Here is a 17717-nt window from a genome sequence, read left to right on the forward strand (position 1 = left end):
ACACGCTTCGTGGCCAAACTCATGGACCGTACAGCATGCAAGCAGCCTGGTCTATTCACTGAGGCCAACAACCTCCTAGACCCTGCACAATCGGGCTTCAGGCCACTCGGAGGAACAGAATCCTAAATAGTGTCCATCTGGGACAACCTAAAAAGAACAGCTGACTCAGAAGGCTGTGCTGTACTCCTCCTCCTTGACCTCTCAGCAGCCTTTGATATCATCGATCACAGTATTCTACTAGACAGGCTACAAACACTAGGAAACAAAAACACAGCCCTCTCGTGGATCTCCTTTCATCTCAAATTGCTCACAAATCATGCACCTCCACACGTTCACATCCACCTCATGACCAGTAAGAAAAGGGATCTCACAAGGAGCATCCCTATCTCCCCTAATCTTCACCCTCCACCTACAACCCCTGCCCGCAATCATCCTCTCCCACAATCTTACTTGCTACAACTACGCAGATGACACCCAGATCATCCTTAATATCTCCAAATCTCCAGGCTCTGACAGTCCAGACCCATCATCATTCCTCTCGGATATTGACCACTGGATGATGACCAGCCACCTCATCCTCAACCCTGGGAAAACTGAATTCCTAGTCTGCAAGAAAACAGCGCTCCTTCCTCAACCGATTCTGTGGCCTCAATCCATGGGACCCGCACCAGCAACTACAAACTTGGTAAAAATAAACTCCGATGCACATTGGACACAGACCTATCCCTCGCCCAACACACCACCTCTGTATCTAAAATCTGTTTTTTCCATCTATGGATTTTCAGGCCTATTTTCCCTTACCTCACCTATCCTCACTGCTTCTTGGCCATCAACTTCATCATCCTATCCTGCTTAGACTACGCAAACTGCCTCTATCTAGGCGCACCAGCGTTTCAACTAGGTAAACTGCAAAGAATCCAAAATGCTGCCGCACGGCTGCTCATTAATCTCACTCTCAGACAACCTCAGCCCTACGCTAGAAGTCCTCCTTTGGCTCCCGATTGATCGACGCACTACCTTTTTAAATCCATGTGCATCACCCACCGGGTCATCCACAACACCGGTCTGGAATTCCTTCAGGAGAAAATCCTGTTACTAGCCCCCAAGGAGTCTCGGATATCGCACAGCACATCGCCTAGTGGTCCAACTTCACAACTCCTCCCGGCTGGGCAGATCCTCGTTCTCCGTCCAAGCACTGATCATCTGGAACTCCCTACACATTCACATACTGAAAATCACCTGAAATTCATAAGGACCCTCAAAACCTGGCTTTTCCCAACATCCTTTTGAACCCCTCCCAGAACTATATCGCTGAACCCAAACACAACATTCCTATCCACCAATTACAGCGCGGATGCTGACTGCGTGCGCAGAGGCTCACCATGACAAAATATCGCCGCCCCCCCCCCCATGCACAACAACACTCCTATCCATCAATACTGCAGGGAAGCCGGCAGCATCTGCCAAGGCACACCGCAATAAACCTTACTCCTCTGAAGAAAAACAATACGTCTACCCACTAAATATCTCACGAATGCCGGCAGCTTTCGCAAAGGCACTCCACAACAAACCTTCACCCTCACAGTTGTCCTCGCTCTCCCCCCATCATCATCCTCATCCCCCATGCCCACGGAATTCGCCCCACTGCTCAGACTTTCGCTCCAGAGAGACCACGAATAACAAGACCATGCCGTCCACATTGGGCCGAACTACAGCAAAGCATACAGTATGTATACCTTACACTACGTCTGTGGACACAGGCCGCAGGCTCGGCCATCCATCCATGCACCATAGAATGCAGCTATGGCTAGCAGCACACATAGCCGTCCACACTGAAGCCCCTGATGTACCTCAACATCTCTGCCACTAGCTTACAGCGACTACCAACGAAAATAAAATTCGGTATTGCTGGCACACATCGAATCTTCAGCAATAGCACTCTGTCCTAAACCACCAACTGTACCCTCCCACTTTCCTGACCTCTGCTCTGCTTACTGGAGCATAGCCAGCCACCAAAGCCGGGGAAAATGCACACAAGCAGCTCTTAATCTAAACTCTTAGAACCTCCTACACATTGACTGCGGTCACTGAGGGCGTTCCAACCACAAAGCGCATTGAGCCCATACAAATGGGCAAAGAGAGTTATTTAAATAACAAATACAAAACTATACAATACAATCTCAAATGCTCTCCCCTCTGCAAGTAACTCTGTCTCGTTATTGATAGAAGAGCGAGATCAACTTGAGCCGCTTGAAATTCAAGGAATTGATATTGACACGGTCCTGACGCTGAATGGGAAGACTTTACCAAAAAAGTCAAATGAATGTAATCAGAGCAATCGGCTGGAACAGCAACAGACACTGACAGCTGACTCGCCGGTTTTGTCACCCCCGTTGAGCGAGTAAACTTATTTCCTGAGGATGAGGATAGACCTTGGTAAGGAACTACGGCTGACTTGGGGATGCTCCCCCCTGATTCGACAGCGTGGAGAAATCATTGAATCAAACACTGACAAGGAGGGTGGAAGAAACCGTGTGGCCTGGTTTAAAATTTGGGATGATCGAGTTTGCAGTGAACTTTCTGACACAGAGATAATCGAAAATGAAAACGCTGTGGTCAGTCTAGTGTAGCATGAGTTCAGGAAGCTGGAGCCGGGGTCAGAAAGACGAGAGACTCATTTATTGGAAAAAGGGCAAGCTGCCAGGTGGAATGGGGGGGTGTGGGGAATGGGCAACCAATGGCGTACCCCCTTTGTCCCATCGACTAGCGGCAAGTTAATTGTGCAAAATTCAACTCTGGAGTTAAAGAAAAACTTGCAGCATGCTAAAGTGCTTGAGGAGATGAAGCGAGCTAACTTGCTAGGTTGCCCAGAGATATCGCAAAAAATGTCATTGCAGTTGGAAAGTAATGAGGCCTCCTTCAGGAAGAGGAGCTTCCTGGAATCTGGCCCGACTCCCCTTCTACCTGCACCATGAACCACTCAAAGAAATTAAGAAAGGCTGATCCACCCTTACAGGGAAACTTAATGGAGAAATTAAGTACTACGCCAAATGACTGCCCCTCTCCTCAGCTTTGCAGTGAAAATGTGCCGCCATCATCTGGCACGATTCGTCATTCACGGAATCGATCTGTCCTCCAAGTATTAATACAAGGTCCAAAAGCGGCAGTAAAAAATCAGAGGTCTTCTGGAAGTAATAACCAAGAAAGCACAGCAGGTTTCCAGGCTCAATGTAGTCTTATGTCAGATTTAAGAATATCACTGGCCTTGTTCTTAAAGATGTACGAGTCTCTATTAATGAAAGCTATAAAGATCTGGCGACTCTGCTGGCGATGACTCACTAAGTTAATACACATGGAGTCATTTGTAACTATGATTCAAAGCAGACTCGAGCGAGAAACAGAATCTGAAGGTCTCGTCCAGAAATTGCTCTCCGATCATATGATGGAGTTTGGGGCAAATAAAAAAAAACAAAACTATGTGGTGAAAGAGATCCTGAAATGGGGAAATGAAGCTGAGAGTGCCCCTTAATCCCTCTAGAGCGATTCAATCTTGTAACCTTGTAAACTGCCAAACGGATCAAACGTGCTCAAGTCTATATAATGGTGAGGTTGACGGCGTAATTGAGGATACAACACCGCAGACAACTCAAACAACCATAACTATAGCAGAAACGGACTCCGGCTCATTAGGAGGTGACGGTGCGGGCAAGATGTATGGAGCACCCCGAGGAGCTAGATGCGGTTCTGCCTTTGCCGGCTGATGAATTGGCTACAGTGTAGGGAGTATGGAAATTACAACGCAGGAGGAGAAAAACAACTACGAAATCTTCTACACCCGAAGGAAAAGGAAACGGTTGGCAAGAAACATACGTCCACAGCTACAAAAAATAATAAAAAAATTTAAAAAACTATGCCTCCCCCCCACCCTCTCCCCCACCCCCAAGAAGCTTCCAAAATCAAATGGTATACTAGGCTTTATTCGGAATTTAAAAGATTATTCGCCTGACCCTGAAATAGAAATACAGAAACACAGAGATTATCAGGTCAGACAAAGAAGTAAAAATGAGACCTCAACAAAATGTCCCTTCCAGAGTGAGGATGTAAATCTGCAAAATTAATAAGCAGATCATCGAGGCTCTGGCTAAACTTTTTTTTGACATTGGAGGAAAAAAGTGCACACGTTCACTCACAATTTAAGGATGAAGAAAATTCTAATTCAAACATAAGGGAAGACGCGAAAGAGAGAACCCCAAATGTATGGTCTGATTCCTGATGATGACCATCTGCGTAGTGGCTTATTTGATAAGAGAAAGGAAAGGACAGCAGAATGTTCCACTAGAAACCATTCTGAAAGAGAAGCAAGGGGTTAGCCCCAAATAATAAAAAAGCAGATTGAAATGTAGTATCAAAAAGTGTGGGTGCCATCAAAGGAGGTGTAAGGAAAACCGAGCCACCGGAGGGAAGTAATGTGGGGGGGATAAGTTGATCTTGGAGAGAATTTTATAGGTGGAGGATGGTCTGATGTTGAACCGTACCAATGTGTTGCGATTATTTCAGCATATACCTAAATGATCTGCATTAGAATCAGGCGATATTGTGCCAATCGAGTTTCCAGTACATAATCAATTTGACTTTGTTTATGTATACATTCTAAAATCTGTACTCTGCTGTTGGAATCTGCTGAGGCCTTATGGCCCTTGTGCTTTGACACTAGAGAAATGGGTGCTTCACAGCTGGAGAAAAGTTTAATGAGGGGAAGGTCCCCTGCCCGGTAAGAAATACAACTTGTGATAAGGCTTCAGGTGTGCACAGGAGAGACTTTAAGACCAACATAGCATGCAGAGATGGAAATTGTCCACGGCCTGGAGGGTGAGTCTTTTGTTGACAGAATACCTTTTAAAGGTTACATTTATTAGATGCAAAAAGGTTGATGGTGGCACTAGGTTGTTCCAACTCAAACCTGAATGACAAAGAGAATTGGGGGTGGATGTCCAAGGCCCTGAACGCAAATAAAAATCAATGTTCAAAGGCGTCTTCCTGGGAACCTAGTGTTTGGTAGCTGGAATACTAGAGTGTTAGTCACTTTTTTTATAACGAGCGAGGCAACCCACAAGAGTATGACATTCAGGAAACATAACTGTCGACCATTCCCTCGGTAGATAGCTATAGTCTCTTCCTAAACCCTGCCAAGAAAGGTGTGACGGGTAGACTGACAACGGGATTATTAACATTGATAAATAGTGTGGGCATGAAAGTTGTGCAATCGAGAAATTCAAATCCCTATATGCAACTAATCGCAATCGGACTTAATAATCATGAAATTCTATTGGAATCCGATGGTCTGGAAGGATGAATGTTTTACATTAATGTTGTTATTTTGATAATTTTAGAGTTCATCTGATAGTTCTCTGTGGAGATCTAAATATAAATTGAATGAGGAAAGAGTCTCATAATCTAGGGTCACTGAAAGGGATACATTTGGAAAAGAAACCATTAAGGGCAAGCATATGGTTGAGGGATGTAGAGGACCGGAACTTTTACATGTTAAATGTACAGACCCCATGGGATATACTGGGGGCCCGACATGGAGGAGAGGGGAACAACAAACCACCTTAGACTACTTCTTTGTCTCAACGAGTGATCCCCCTGGAGGTAATCAGAATGGGCCACAGTGATCATGACCTAGTAAAAGTGATCCTCGGGCTACCCAATCAAAAGTAAATTTGGTGTGGGACACTGAAGTGGCTGTGGGGCAGGGAAGAAATAGACTATTCCTGAATCACAGTGATGTGTCGTTAATAACAAATACAGGTATGCCCTGGAAAACTTAAGCATAGGTAATGATTATGTACATTTGCTAAATGACTTCATGGAAGTTAAATCACGTGGGCAAAAACACAATTTAAGCCTAGACATTCATATAATGCTGAAATTGTCCCCAAAAAACACCAAATGAAGGGGGACATTAAGAAGTTGTGCCTTCTTCCAGGTCTCATTTAAAATAGTATACATTAAAAAACACAGACAACATTACAAAAACTGGTCGATCTCGCATAGAATCGCATTACTACAAGGAGATGCCGAACGAATGCTAAAAGCTCTTGCCTCAAACGACTCTAGAAGCCTGTGGCTACTGTTAAACAAGTCGGGGGGTGGGGGGAGCAGAAAGCATTGCAATGCAACGTAGTACAAGAGGAAGCTTGGGTAAACTTCTTCAGTGCCCTCTTTCAGAGACGCTCGGGAAAGGAGATTATAGTCCCGATCATCCCCGTTAAAAACCAGTGGAACTTGTAACTTGATGGGGAGGAGGTTTTGGACATGATCAAAAGGGCGAGTAATTCCTGTGCGCCCGCCGGGACCCGCTGGCCTCTCGAATTACATGCTGAAGAAAGCCCCCAGAGAGTGGGCAGACTTTTGCATGATTATGTTTGTAGATATTCTGACCCAGATGAAAGTCCTGGACACGTGAAAGACTGGCATAGTGGTTGCAATTTTAAAAAAAAAGGGCAAAAGGACAGAACCTCAGAACTACCAACCTAGTGCCCTTTTACATTTTCTGGGCTAGTACCGTGCAATGCAGCCACCCCTCTTTCCTTCAACTATCCTCTGCCACCCTGATGGCACTTGCCCTCTCTACTATCTTGTCTAACTTCTACGCTATCACCTGCCCTCCCTCTCTTATGAAGTCTGGAAGAAAAAAGCACGAAAAAGTCATCCTGAGCACCAAACCTGGCCTGCCCATCACAGGCACCTATGTCAGTGCAACCTCTAGACAGGTCTTCACCGAAATCTTCTTCGCTGTCCCTTCCCCAGATCTATGGACTCCTCAGCTCTACTCTCCCTTTTCACATCCTCTCCTGTTAATGGTGGCGCCATGTGGGAAGTCCTCTTGGCAGGCTTCTCGTCATCCTGCTGTATCATTAATGTCTACCACTTTGGCACTATCTTGGTTCAGGGTCCTCAACCCAACCTCCTTTGACCAGCGCCTGCCGTCCCTCATTAATGTCCTTCCATCACCTGCCTGTCCCCCAACCAATCTCTCTGTCCCTCTCCTTCAGGTTGGTATACCACGCCCATGTACCCCTCCTCGGAAAATTTTTAAAGGCGAAGACCTCCTTCGCCTGGCCACACTTAACGCCCGCTCAGCCAACCAAAACTCTGCCAACATCTTCCTCCTTTTTTGAAGACATTGACCAGGATATTCTCCCTCTTACCAAGACATGGTTCAATGCCAGCTCAGTCACTGCTTTTGACTCCCATCTCCCCAATGGCTACAAGGTCATTTCCAAGCCACGACCTAAGAGTCCTGGCAGTGTGGTTGCCTTAATCTTTCCTTGGTGGGTTCCTTCCTCACTCATACCCACCTAGCCTTACTCTTCCTTTGAGAGCCTGGTTTGCAAGTTGGTAATCTCTCCCTTCTCCTCTCTGACTATTGCCACTATCTACAGGCCCCCTGGCGCTACTGCCCTATTCCTCTCTAAATGGGCTGATTTCTGCTCCTCTCAACCACCTCTAAACCTTTTCTTTGGTGACTCAACATCCATTTGGACTCTCTGTCACAGCATTCACTCTCTTCCTTGACCTCTGCACCTGGCTCCCCCTCTCCATTCTACCTTCGGGTCCAACCCACTGGGCCGGACACGCTCTTGACACCCTCATTCCCTCTGATCTTTCACTGTTCCCTTCCGCTGCCACTGATCACCCCTCTCTCCTGGTCACACCACTCTCTCCTCTCCTCTTATATGGTTCTCCTCGGCCCTCTGACTGCACCTCCTCCAGCCCTGCCAACCTCGTTCACGAACATCCGCCCAATGAAATGAGTGTCATCTGCTGCCTTCACATCCACCCTCATCCTCCCCTCTGCCCTCATCCCAGACTCTACCTTGGACTCTGCTCTCAGATACCTCCATCTGGCCATTACTAACACTCTGGACATTCTTGCCCCAGTGATGAGGATCTGCCTGAAACCTGCCTCTAAGCGTAATACCTGGTATGACCCCAAACTTGCAGAGCTGCGGAACGGAAGTGGCAAACCTCAGGCTCACCCTCTGACAAACTGGCCTGCCGTCTGATCCAGCGACAATACAAACTCTCCATCCGTGCCAAGAAAAGGGCCCACATCTAGGCACAGGTATCTGGTGCAACCAACAACACGGCTGAACTCTTCCAATTGTGCAGAGAACTAGCCAACCCTTCTGCAGTCTTCTCCTCTCACCTTCCGTCCCAGGCCCTCTGCAGCACACTGGCCACAAACTTCACCACAAAAATTCTGGACATCCCGAGCACCCTTGCTACCCTCTCCCCCAATCGCCCTCCCCACTCCCTTGGCTCCTATGGCCTCCCACCCTCCTTCTTACTCTTTTCCCTAGTTCTCCCCTATCACACCTGATGGGGTCACCAGAGTTGTTGGCTCTCTAAAGGTCTCCTCCCTACAGGTTTCCCCTTGCTTCTCCAGAACCATTAAGGACAACATTGGCTCTCTTGCCTCTGCACTTGCTGATTTCTGCAACCACTCTTTTGCTACTGGATCTTTTCCCCTCCTTCCTCAATCACTCCGTTGTGCGCCCCCTCCTGAAAGAACCTTCAGCCAACCCGACTTGTCCAGCCAACTACCGTCTTATATCTATCACCCCCTTCCTCAGGAAGCTCCTGGAGAAGCTAGCCTTCCCCCCAACTTGCCTCACACACTGAAATTGTTGGCGGCCTCCATGACCCACAATCTGGATTCCGAGCATCCAGAGTCACGGAAACTGCTATTCTGAACACCCGTGAAGAACTGCTTGCATCTCTGGATTCCAACTCTCCAGCTGTCCTCCTTCTACTCGATCTCTCCTCTGCCTTTGACACAGTCAACCACTCCATCCTCGTAAAATGCTGCCATGATACCCTTGGTATCTTGGAGCGGGCACTGGACTGGCTGACCTCCTTCCTAACTGACCGTCCCTCCTAGGTTATTCAGGACACCTTCTCCTCACCTACCTTTATCCACCTGTGGTGTCCCCCAGTGCTCTAACTTCTCCCCCTGGCTCTTTAACACTTACCTAACTCTGCTGGCACTCCTCATTTCCTCCTTCTCCCCTAACTTCCAGTGCTACGCAAATGATGCACAACTCTTCTTCAAACTTCCTGCTGACCCTCTTGCCTCATCAATCATTCCGGACTGCCTATCTGCCATCAAGTCCAGGTGCACTTTCAATGATCTCTTACTCAGTGCTAGCAAGACTGAGATCCTTCCTACTGGGAACCCTGCTCCCTCTTTCTTACCCTCATTCTGGCAATCCTCTTTGGGCTCTTCCCCCTTCTCCTTCATCTGAAGCCAGAAACCTTGAGTCATCTTCGACTCCTCTCTCTCTCTCCTTCCTCCCTCCATTCAGGACCTTGCCAAGAAGTCCCACTACTCTTCCTTCTCAAACAAATTGTCCCTTATCTCATTTTGCCCCAGAAGCTCAATGTTACCAAAGCTCTGGTTCTCTTGAGGCTAGACTACTGCAATAGCCTTCTCTTGAATCTACCTTCTTCCTTCCTAAGACCTCTTCAGCTAATCCAGAATAGGGCAGCAATACTTATCCTTGGCTTCAAGCCCAGGGACCGCATCTCTCCTGCCCTAAAAAGCCTTCACTGGCTCCCAGTTGCTGCAAGGATAAAGTTCAAATCCCTCTACATCATCCATAAGGCTGTCTGGGGACCATGCTATCTGCTCTTACTAAATACTCTCCTTCCAGACCTCTACGGTCCTCTGGTACCAACTTTCTGTGTGTCAAGTGGTTCACTAAACATAGGGCTGGTGGCCAATCTTTCCTCAGCTGGCTCCCTCTTATGAAACAGCCTCCCCCTCCCTCTTCGTCTTGGCCCAGATCTCCTCAAATACCGGAAGCTTCTCAAGACTTTCCTTTTCACCTCCTCCTTCCCTTCCTCCATCCTCTGCTAATTCCACAGCTGCTGAGATTGGTGACCAGGGCCCTCATGTGTCCTTTCGGGGCCCTGGCCTCCCACACCGAATCGCATTCAGCCTCTGCCCGCCCGCAGCACTTGCCTTGGCACTCACTGGCCTTTGCCACTGTAAGCCTGCACTTATTCTTTTTTTTTTTTTTTTTTTATTACAGCTCAAAGTTCCCTAGCACTTCCTACACTGGGCACTTACACCTGCTGCTCACTCACGAGCATGGGCACTCCAGCACTTGCCCCCCTCTCCTTCTTCCCCTCTCCTCTCTCTGCACTTGCACACTCTAAATGCTCACAAGGCCTAGTAGATTTGTCTTTATCCTCCAGTTTATTAATTGTTTTCTATCCCATGTTCCCTCCCTGTTGCCCTGCGGGCACTTTGAAACACAATTTACTTATTGTATAAGCGCTTAACAAACGCACAATAGATTTTCACGTCCCTCATTCTGACCGGACTGAAAAAGTGGGACGGTAACTCAGGTAAAATTTCAGGCATTGACATTCATTACTTGCCTTTCCCAAACAGGCAATTGAACCCAAAACTATGGAGAGAATGGGACTATGCTGATCGACCAAAGTAGATTTAGACTCGACCATCAGATAAACAAGGTACCAACGGATACAATCATGAAATATGTTATAACAATAACGCCCATTGATGGGAAATGTTGAGAAAGTCACTATAGCAAAGATAGTTTGTGAATCGAAAAGTTGTGATTTACATAGAAATGAAATGCTTGTATGAAAAACAAGTGCTGAATGACTCCATACACAATAGCAAACATGAGTTTAAGTACTTTGACAAAAGAATAATTGTTAAAAACAATACAGTGTGTTTCTTTTCCAGAACCTGTACATGCTTTGCAATAAAACAATTGCGCCAACAAATCAGACTAACAATATAAAAGAGAAATTCTGTGATTTTTCAACCGATCTTGGGAGAGACCAATAAGCTCTCATAAGGATAATTCAAAAAGGAAAAAAAAAATTCTGTGACTTTTAACAGATTTCGACAGCAAGCAAAAAAAGCCTTCAAACGAAATTCAGTGATTCCAAGTAGACTTCAAGTCAAATTCATAAGAAACCTCCTGAAGAACCGTCAGACAAATAGACGGGGAAACACGTGTCGAGGAACCATATGAGGAACCATATAAGAGGAACTATATAAAGTTATTTGAGAAATCAAATTAGAGGAGAGCATAACATTTTGAAAAAACCCTTAAAATCTGTGCGAACTTTGTGCAAATCCGAAAATGACAAAACTTTCCACAAACCAACTGAGTAAATTTACATTTTAAGCAGTGAATGCTTTGTGGAAGAAACAAATCTGTAGAATAATATTGCACAAACCCATTGTATGATCAACAGTGCACAAATGAAGTCGTAAAAATCAAATAAAGGCGCCATTTCAAAACAATACAGGGCTTTTCTCTTTATTTTCAAGTTTCCAAACCCTGGTCAGCCTGAGGGTACCTGCATTTTGAACTAGAGCTGCCGTTCTCGTACTACAATTTTTTCTTATCTTCTTCAAAAAATCAACACACATATAACAATATTAAGGGCGCCAATAGCCGCCACAAGGCTGATTAACCAAAATATAGGTTGGGGGTTCAGTGGTTTTTAAAGTATTTGGAGTGAAAGATGTGAGTGTGGTGTGTATGTTAACATGTTAACAATCGCTTTGGGTGATAAGTATTAAAATATGACATTTTATATGTGATCCAACCACAGCGCTAAAGAGAAGTTAGAATGACTAGACGCTAAATGTTTCATGGCACTTTGCACTTTATCGTTCATATAACATGCTGCTAATGCACTAAGCACTTTACTTTGAACAATAGGTTGCCTAAATACATGGTGGTTACATTAATAATTCCAATGTATAATGTTTCGTAAATTTGCAATACGTAAAAAGCTCCATGGGTACTGGCGTTGATGTTGTCCTTCAACTACACATATGGTAACACGCCTTATCATCTATCAGCCGCAATACCAAAATAATGTCAAGAGTATCTATGCACCTTAATGTAATATGCTGTGTGAAATTATACAATTTTTGTAAGTATCTCACTGTGCATGTATAGGACTGACACTCGCAGTAAGTAAAAAGCTGTTGGTCACTTACCCCAAACACTAGGCCAATATGGCCGACAAGTTATCTTTGGAACTGCAGCATCCTAAGAAAACCAGTCCTTTGACTGTGTTTACACCCTATTTTCTTGGGCTGCCTCGCTTTCATGTCTTTTTAAAAGTTTGTTTGACAATGAGGCAAATCGTTGTGAACAAGCGGCGAGTTGGCCGCGGAACGCGTGAACGCCTCAGCAAACTGATTGCTGCACTTGGGAGGACCCGTGTATTTTGGTCGTTTTGGATTTTAAAGGATTTCCATGTTATTGTATTGTACGATTTTCCCTGCAAGAAAAATAAAGGAAGGTAATTTTGGCTAACAAGGTGTGGATCCGGCTGCATTTTTGTCCCAATTGGGACGGTTTTTGCCTAACAAACACTGTGGAGAGTGCAGCTTGAATCTTCTGCATGATAATGGCAGTATTTTGAACATACATATACATATATATATATATATATATATATATATATATATATATATATATATATACATGCATGAAACAGCAGGGTAGATGTTTCAATCTTGGCCCGGGGAAGGCACACATAGTAAGAGCATGTTACAGAACATGTATGTGCATCGAACGGCTAAATACAACGGGATGAAACAAAAAAATAGAGAATGGTGTAAAATATTTGAGGAAGAGGAGGGTGATAAAAGTAAAAATGAAAAGGAGACGTAAATTGAATTACGCACACAGCCCGCTGCCCTTCCTCTATGGTTTCCTGTACCCACAGACGGTATGTGGACATTATTAATTGCAGCCTGCAACAGACTATACAAATCCCAAGTTTATATCCCCGGGGGAGGAAATAAGAAAATGAAGAAGACCCAACTAAAGATGCAACAAGAACTCTACTTGTTTTGCAGGTAGAAAATTATGCCTGACGAGATTTAGAATCGCAATTAAAATAAATATAGGCAGAATTGGCAAGAGCAAGACTGGAGCAAGGAGATGGACATGGGGCGGCGGTAACTACAGACAAATGGAGGGCAGGAAAGATTTTGTTTGAAATAGACAAAAAATAAAGGACCCCTGTGTAACGGTAGAGGAATGAGGTCAAACAATTACGCACAGACAGCGTTGACTATGATTTAGTGGAAGGAGATATTGAAGAAGATTGCAAGAATGTAGATTTGAGTGACAACAATGTGATGAAATAGAAATGGAAGAACCCCCGACGATGGAAAGGAGGGATTCTCTTTATGGGAACAGGCTTAGAACAATACCAGCACAGGTATTTGTAGCAAAGGGGAAGAGAAAGGGGAATGTACCGGTACAAAGGAAAAGCGGTACACAATTTCGTATTACAGAAGGGTCCAAGAGTATCACAGTATGTTCCATGGCCACACATTGATGAGGACAATTTAATGAATAGTTCACTGTGATGAATCTGATGATGTCATCACTTCTTTCCCGGGGCTGGCCTCTCCTCGTGTGTGTATAAGATAAGGCAAGGAACCCTCCTTTTTTTTTATAAGGGGGCTTGACTCCAGAGGGTAAGGCGAAAGTTTTGAGAAAAGGATGAAGTCAACAGCTATTTTTTTTCAAATATCTACTCTTGAAAATTTTATAAATCTCAACCTTTTATGTTTGAAAAATAATCTAACTTCTTTGTGTTCATTTTAAGAGCTAATAGATATGTGCTAATTTAGCTCCACTACTTCTCAAAAAAGAATCCTACCAAAGCGTCAATGACCAGGGTAGCTGTTGACTCCATTCTTTTCTCAAAACACTCTCCTCATGTGGCTATGGGACAGCAGCTGCTTCCTGATCCTGGCCCTGGGGACGGCTATGCGAGGGAAGATCACGTGGGGCGGGGGGGGTGGTCCTCATGGGGCAAGCTGACTGCATCGAATGAGACATGGTATCGCCCTTTGCTTTATAGAGATGTTCCCTCCATTGTTCATGGCTTAATGATATACTGTGGTAAACCCTTTCTACAGACCATTTATGACATACTTGTATGTCCTGGCCCCCTTCCTCCATCATTGTGGGCATTCCCAAAGATGGGAACGCTACCGGAACCTTTGGCAGCGAGAAATTGAGCTTCCCTTTTATATTTAGTATAGCGTGCGGGGTGCAGCCTCAGGCGTGGGAAGGTGCTGCCCTCCGGCACCTCACCTCAGCCCCTCACCTGAGCCCCTTTTTTCCACACAGACTGTCAGACCTGGCAGCTAGAGCAGAGACTTTTTTAGCTTTCCGCTTGCTCCCCATTTGTTTCTTCTATTGTTACTTAAGTTCCCTTTGGTGCCTCACCTCTACATGTCGGCCGCAGGAGGATTCACAAGATGTGCCTCATGCGACCGCTTTTTCCTGGCCTCAGACCCCCATGCACTATATCTTGAGCGTTTGGGGCCCAACCACACTAGGACACATGTTCGGCTTGCAGCGCTCTTGGTCACAGGGCATTGAAGAATCAGTTGTCATGGTGGAGGGAGATCTTCAACACTTCTCCTCTGCCCCACCTTATGTACTTCGTCTCCAGGACCTTTTGCTGTACAGAGAGCCTACCCTGTCTTGACAAGTCTCCTCAGCGGAGCAACTCCTTCCCGGGATTCCCACGGATCAGGGTTCCTTGGATTCAGGTTCTGGCAGGCCTGAGGCCTTTAAGGCTACCGGCTCCCAAGCTGGGGGCGCTCCAGGGTCAGATCTGAGGCAGTCCTGGCTCCCAGATCCCAAGCTGAGGGGCTCTGGCCCTACCAGGCAGTCCTCGGAAGGGCGATCAAGTTTGTCTTCTTCTTCTACCCCAGGGGTAAGGGATAGTAGAGTGCCACCACCAAGAGTCTGTCCTCTGCTAGATTAAGCGCGGCTGAGGGCTTAACGCCTATCCGAGTGATCTCTGAGGTCAATGCCTCAACTTTGGGTGCAAGATAGAGTGGTGCAAAGCTTGCCAGGCAGGCGACCATCTTGGATCCAGCTCAGGACTTGCCAGTGCTTTCGCCCATCGAATGGGCTTTGCAGGATGATCCCAACCCCTTCCCTCTGGAAGCAGCAGTGGATCCTACGGTGCAGGCTTCTGGTCCCCTCAGGGATACATCTCCCCATCACAGCCGTATAGTTACACGCATCAGGCTCCTCAGTGCTTTGACCAGGAGCAGACGTCCAGCGCCTCTGAGAGCCGGGCACAGAGGGACCCGGCAGCTTGTGAGGACCGCTTCTTCGAGCGCTTACCCTTCCTTATACGTTCCCCTCAGATGAAGGGGCTCCTGAAGGACATTGTGAAGGAGGTCATCCTGCAGCTGGAGCTGCCCCGGTCTCCTCCTCTGGGCACTCCTCCCGTTTCTCCGATTTAGGCCCTTTCCTGTCGTCCTGACGCCTCCACCACCTCCTGTACCACCAAAGGTTCCCCCCTCAACAGCCGTTGGGCCTGTCTGCGGCTCCGGGCCTGGGAGGGGACCCTGCCGGCACCTGATCCCAGGGTCCAGATTCCCCTCGGCCTGTAAAAAAGGGGGTTGGGGGGACGATGACGCCCAGGGCGGCGAGCCCTACGCATCCGTTAAGGCCTTTCATGACTGCCTTCAGGGCCTGGCGGAGTTCGTGGAGGTCCCTCTTCCTGAGGAAGTCTCCCAGGAGTTGGGCGTACTAGGAGAGGTCTTGGGGGAACGCACCACGATCTGGTCTGGCATTCCCCTCCAGAAGAATGTCCTGCAGGTGTCGTGGAATGTCTGGGAGAAGCCCATGGCCAACGCCCAGATGAACAAGAAGCTGGACAGCCGGTTTAGGCTACACAAACTGGGAGCCAATCTGCCTTGCCTCCCACCCGCAGCTCCATTCCTCTGTGGTGGCTACGGCCTTATTGTATTCTAAACCATTGTCTTTGGCGTCTTCCTCCACAGAAGCCACCTCCAGTCCTTCAATCTTTGGGAAAACGCTGTTATTCCATCTCAGGACTGCGTCTGCGGCAAGGCAACGAAGACGACCTCTTGGCCTCGGCTAAACAGAAGCTGTGGCGGGAGCTTGGGTATTTCAGCCCAACCTCCCTTCAGGCAAGCAGGCGTCCTTCAATGCTGGGCTGGCAGATGCTCGGGTCATTGCGCAGGACCTCATGGAGTCTTCGCTCTCCGCATTGACACAGCCAGCAGAGGACTGTGCCCCAGGGTCGAGATGAGGACGGCTTGGATGCACACGACTAGGTTGTCTTCTGACGTACAGGACCGGATCATGGATCTGCCCTTCCAGGGTCTGGACCTTTTTCATTCGTCAGCCGATGACGAGTTGACCAGAAAACTTCCACTCAAACTGCCAAGTCCTTGGCCATCCTGACAAAAGCAGGTCAGCAATCTTTCCCTCCGTCCCAAGTCAGTACCGAGTTTAAGCCATGCGCCTTTTCCTTCTCCTGCTTCAAAGGGTTCCGTGACCGTGGTACACGGAGGCCTGAGAGGATGCCCAGCGACAACAGGAGGAAGCAGCAGAGGACATTGCGCTGGTTTTTCAGCTCCCCCTCCTCGACTCCCGCCTCTGACGTCAAAAAGCAGTGACGTCAAGGTCAGGGAACTTGGAGATGCATGTGATAGAATAGATTCCTCTTGTAGACACGGGCTCTGGGTACTGTTCCAGGATTTTTGCATTACCCAAGAACTACCAGGCTGGCCTGAGGGTTGTCCTGGACCTGTCATTTCTAAATCTGCCGCTGGAAAGCTTCAAGATGATTACTCCCGTGCACATAGCAGTGTCTGTGTGCAGGGGACTGGACGAGTTCCCTGGACCTCAAGGATGTGTACCTGCATGTTCCCATCTACCAACCGCATTGGAAGATTCTGCGGTTCACAATTATTTCGTACTACTTTTGGTACAAGGTGCTGTCCTTTGGCCTGAACTCGGCTCCTCCTGTCTTCATGAAATTAATGAACACATTGGCAGGGCTTCTCCGCTTGGAGGGCCATCATCTGTACCCTTATTTGAATGACTGGTTGGTGAGGGTGGGGTCACCCGACGGAGTGACGCACTCTTGCCAGTGATTGGCAGATCTTCAGCAGCGGGGGTTCTCCCTCAACCAGAGGAAGTCACAGTTGTACCCCTCTCTGCTTTGGAACACTATCGTCCAGTGTGTTTCCTATGCCCGTGAGGTTTCTATCCCTCTGCAAGGCAGTGGGGCACTTACTGGCTAATATGACCACCGGCATGGTGTTTCCAGCACATTCTGGGCCTGATGGCCTCCTGCGTGCTTACTGCACAGCACGCTCGCCTCAAGGTGAGGTGCCTCCAGATCCACCTGGTGGCCAATTGGCAACAGGAGACGGGATCTCAGTCGGAGAGGATCCCAATACCACCGCCCCTACTATCCGATCTTTGCTGATGGATGGCAATGTTTCAATGGGAGCCCCTTCACCTGACCAGAGACTTTCCCGGTGGTGACGACAGACTCCTTTCTTTTGGGCTGGGGGGGCTACACTGGTGGATTACGCGATTTGTGGAGTATGGAAGCCCTCCTGCATAATAATCTGCTCGAGTTCAGGGGAGTGGGCCTGGCCCTCACGGCGTCTTTGCCCCACATTAGGGACAAGTTGGTTCTGGTCGGGACAGACAATTGTATTATGATGTTTTACCTGAACAAGCAGAGTGGCACCTGCCCCCCGCCCCCTCTGCATGGAGGCTGTATCAATATGGGAATGGGCCCTGATGGAGGGAGTTTGGATTTCAGCAATC

At 47.3% G+C, this 17717-nt stretch overlaps 1 protein-coding gene across 2 annotated transcripts in view; it reads left to right on the forward strand.

The window, feature by feature from the left end:
• Nucleotides 1–17717, forward strand: part of ITGB1BP1 (integrin subunit beta 1 binding protein 1) — a 269425-nt gene that overhangs the window by 107019 nt on the left and 144689 nt on the right. Inside the window, exon 6 of one of the 2 annotated variants that reach the window (XM_069606002.1) lies at nt 10790–11020. The exons of the other annotated variant lie outside the window; for it this stretch is intronic. Within the exon in view, the coding sequence (XP_069462103.1) occupies nt 10790–10894 (105 nt within the window). The 3' untranslated portion in view covers nt 10895–11020. Of the gene's footprint in view, nt 1–10789; nt 11021–17717 lie in introns of those variants that run through there. 2 annotated transcript variants of the gene reach the window in all.

The sequence above is a fragment of the Ambystoma mexicanum genome, chromosome 4p (genome assembly GCF_040938575.1).
Source record: "Ambystoma mexicanum isolate Mex_15411 chromosome 4p, UKY_AmexF1_1, whole genome shotgun sequence".
Classification (NCBI taxonomy): domain Eukaryota; kingdom Metazoa; phylum Chordata; class Amphibia; order Caudata; family Ambystomatidae; genus Ambystoma; species Ambystoma mexicanum.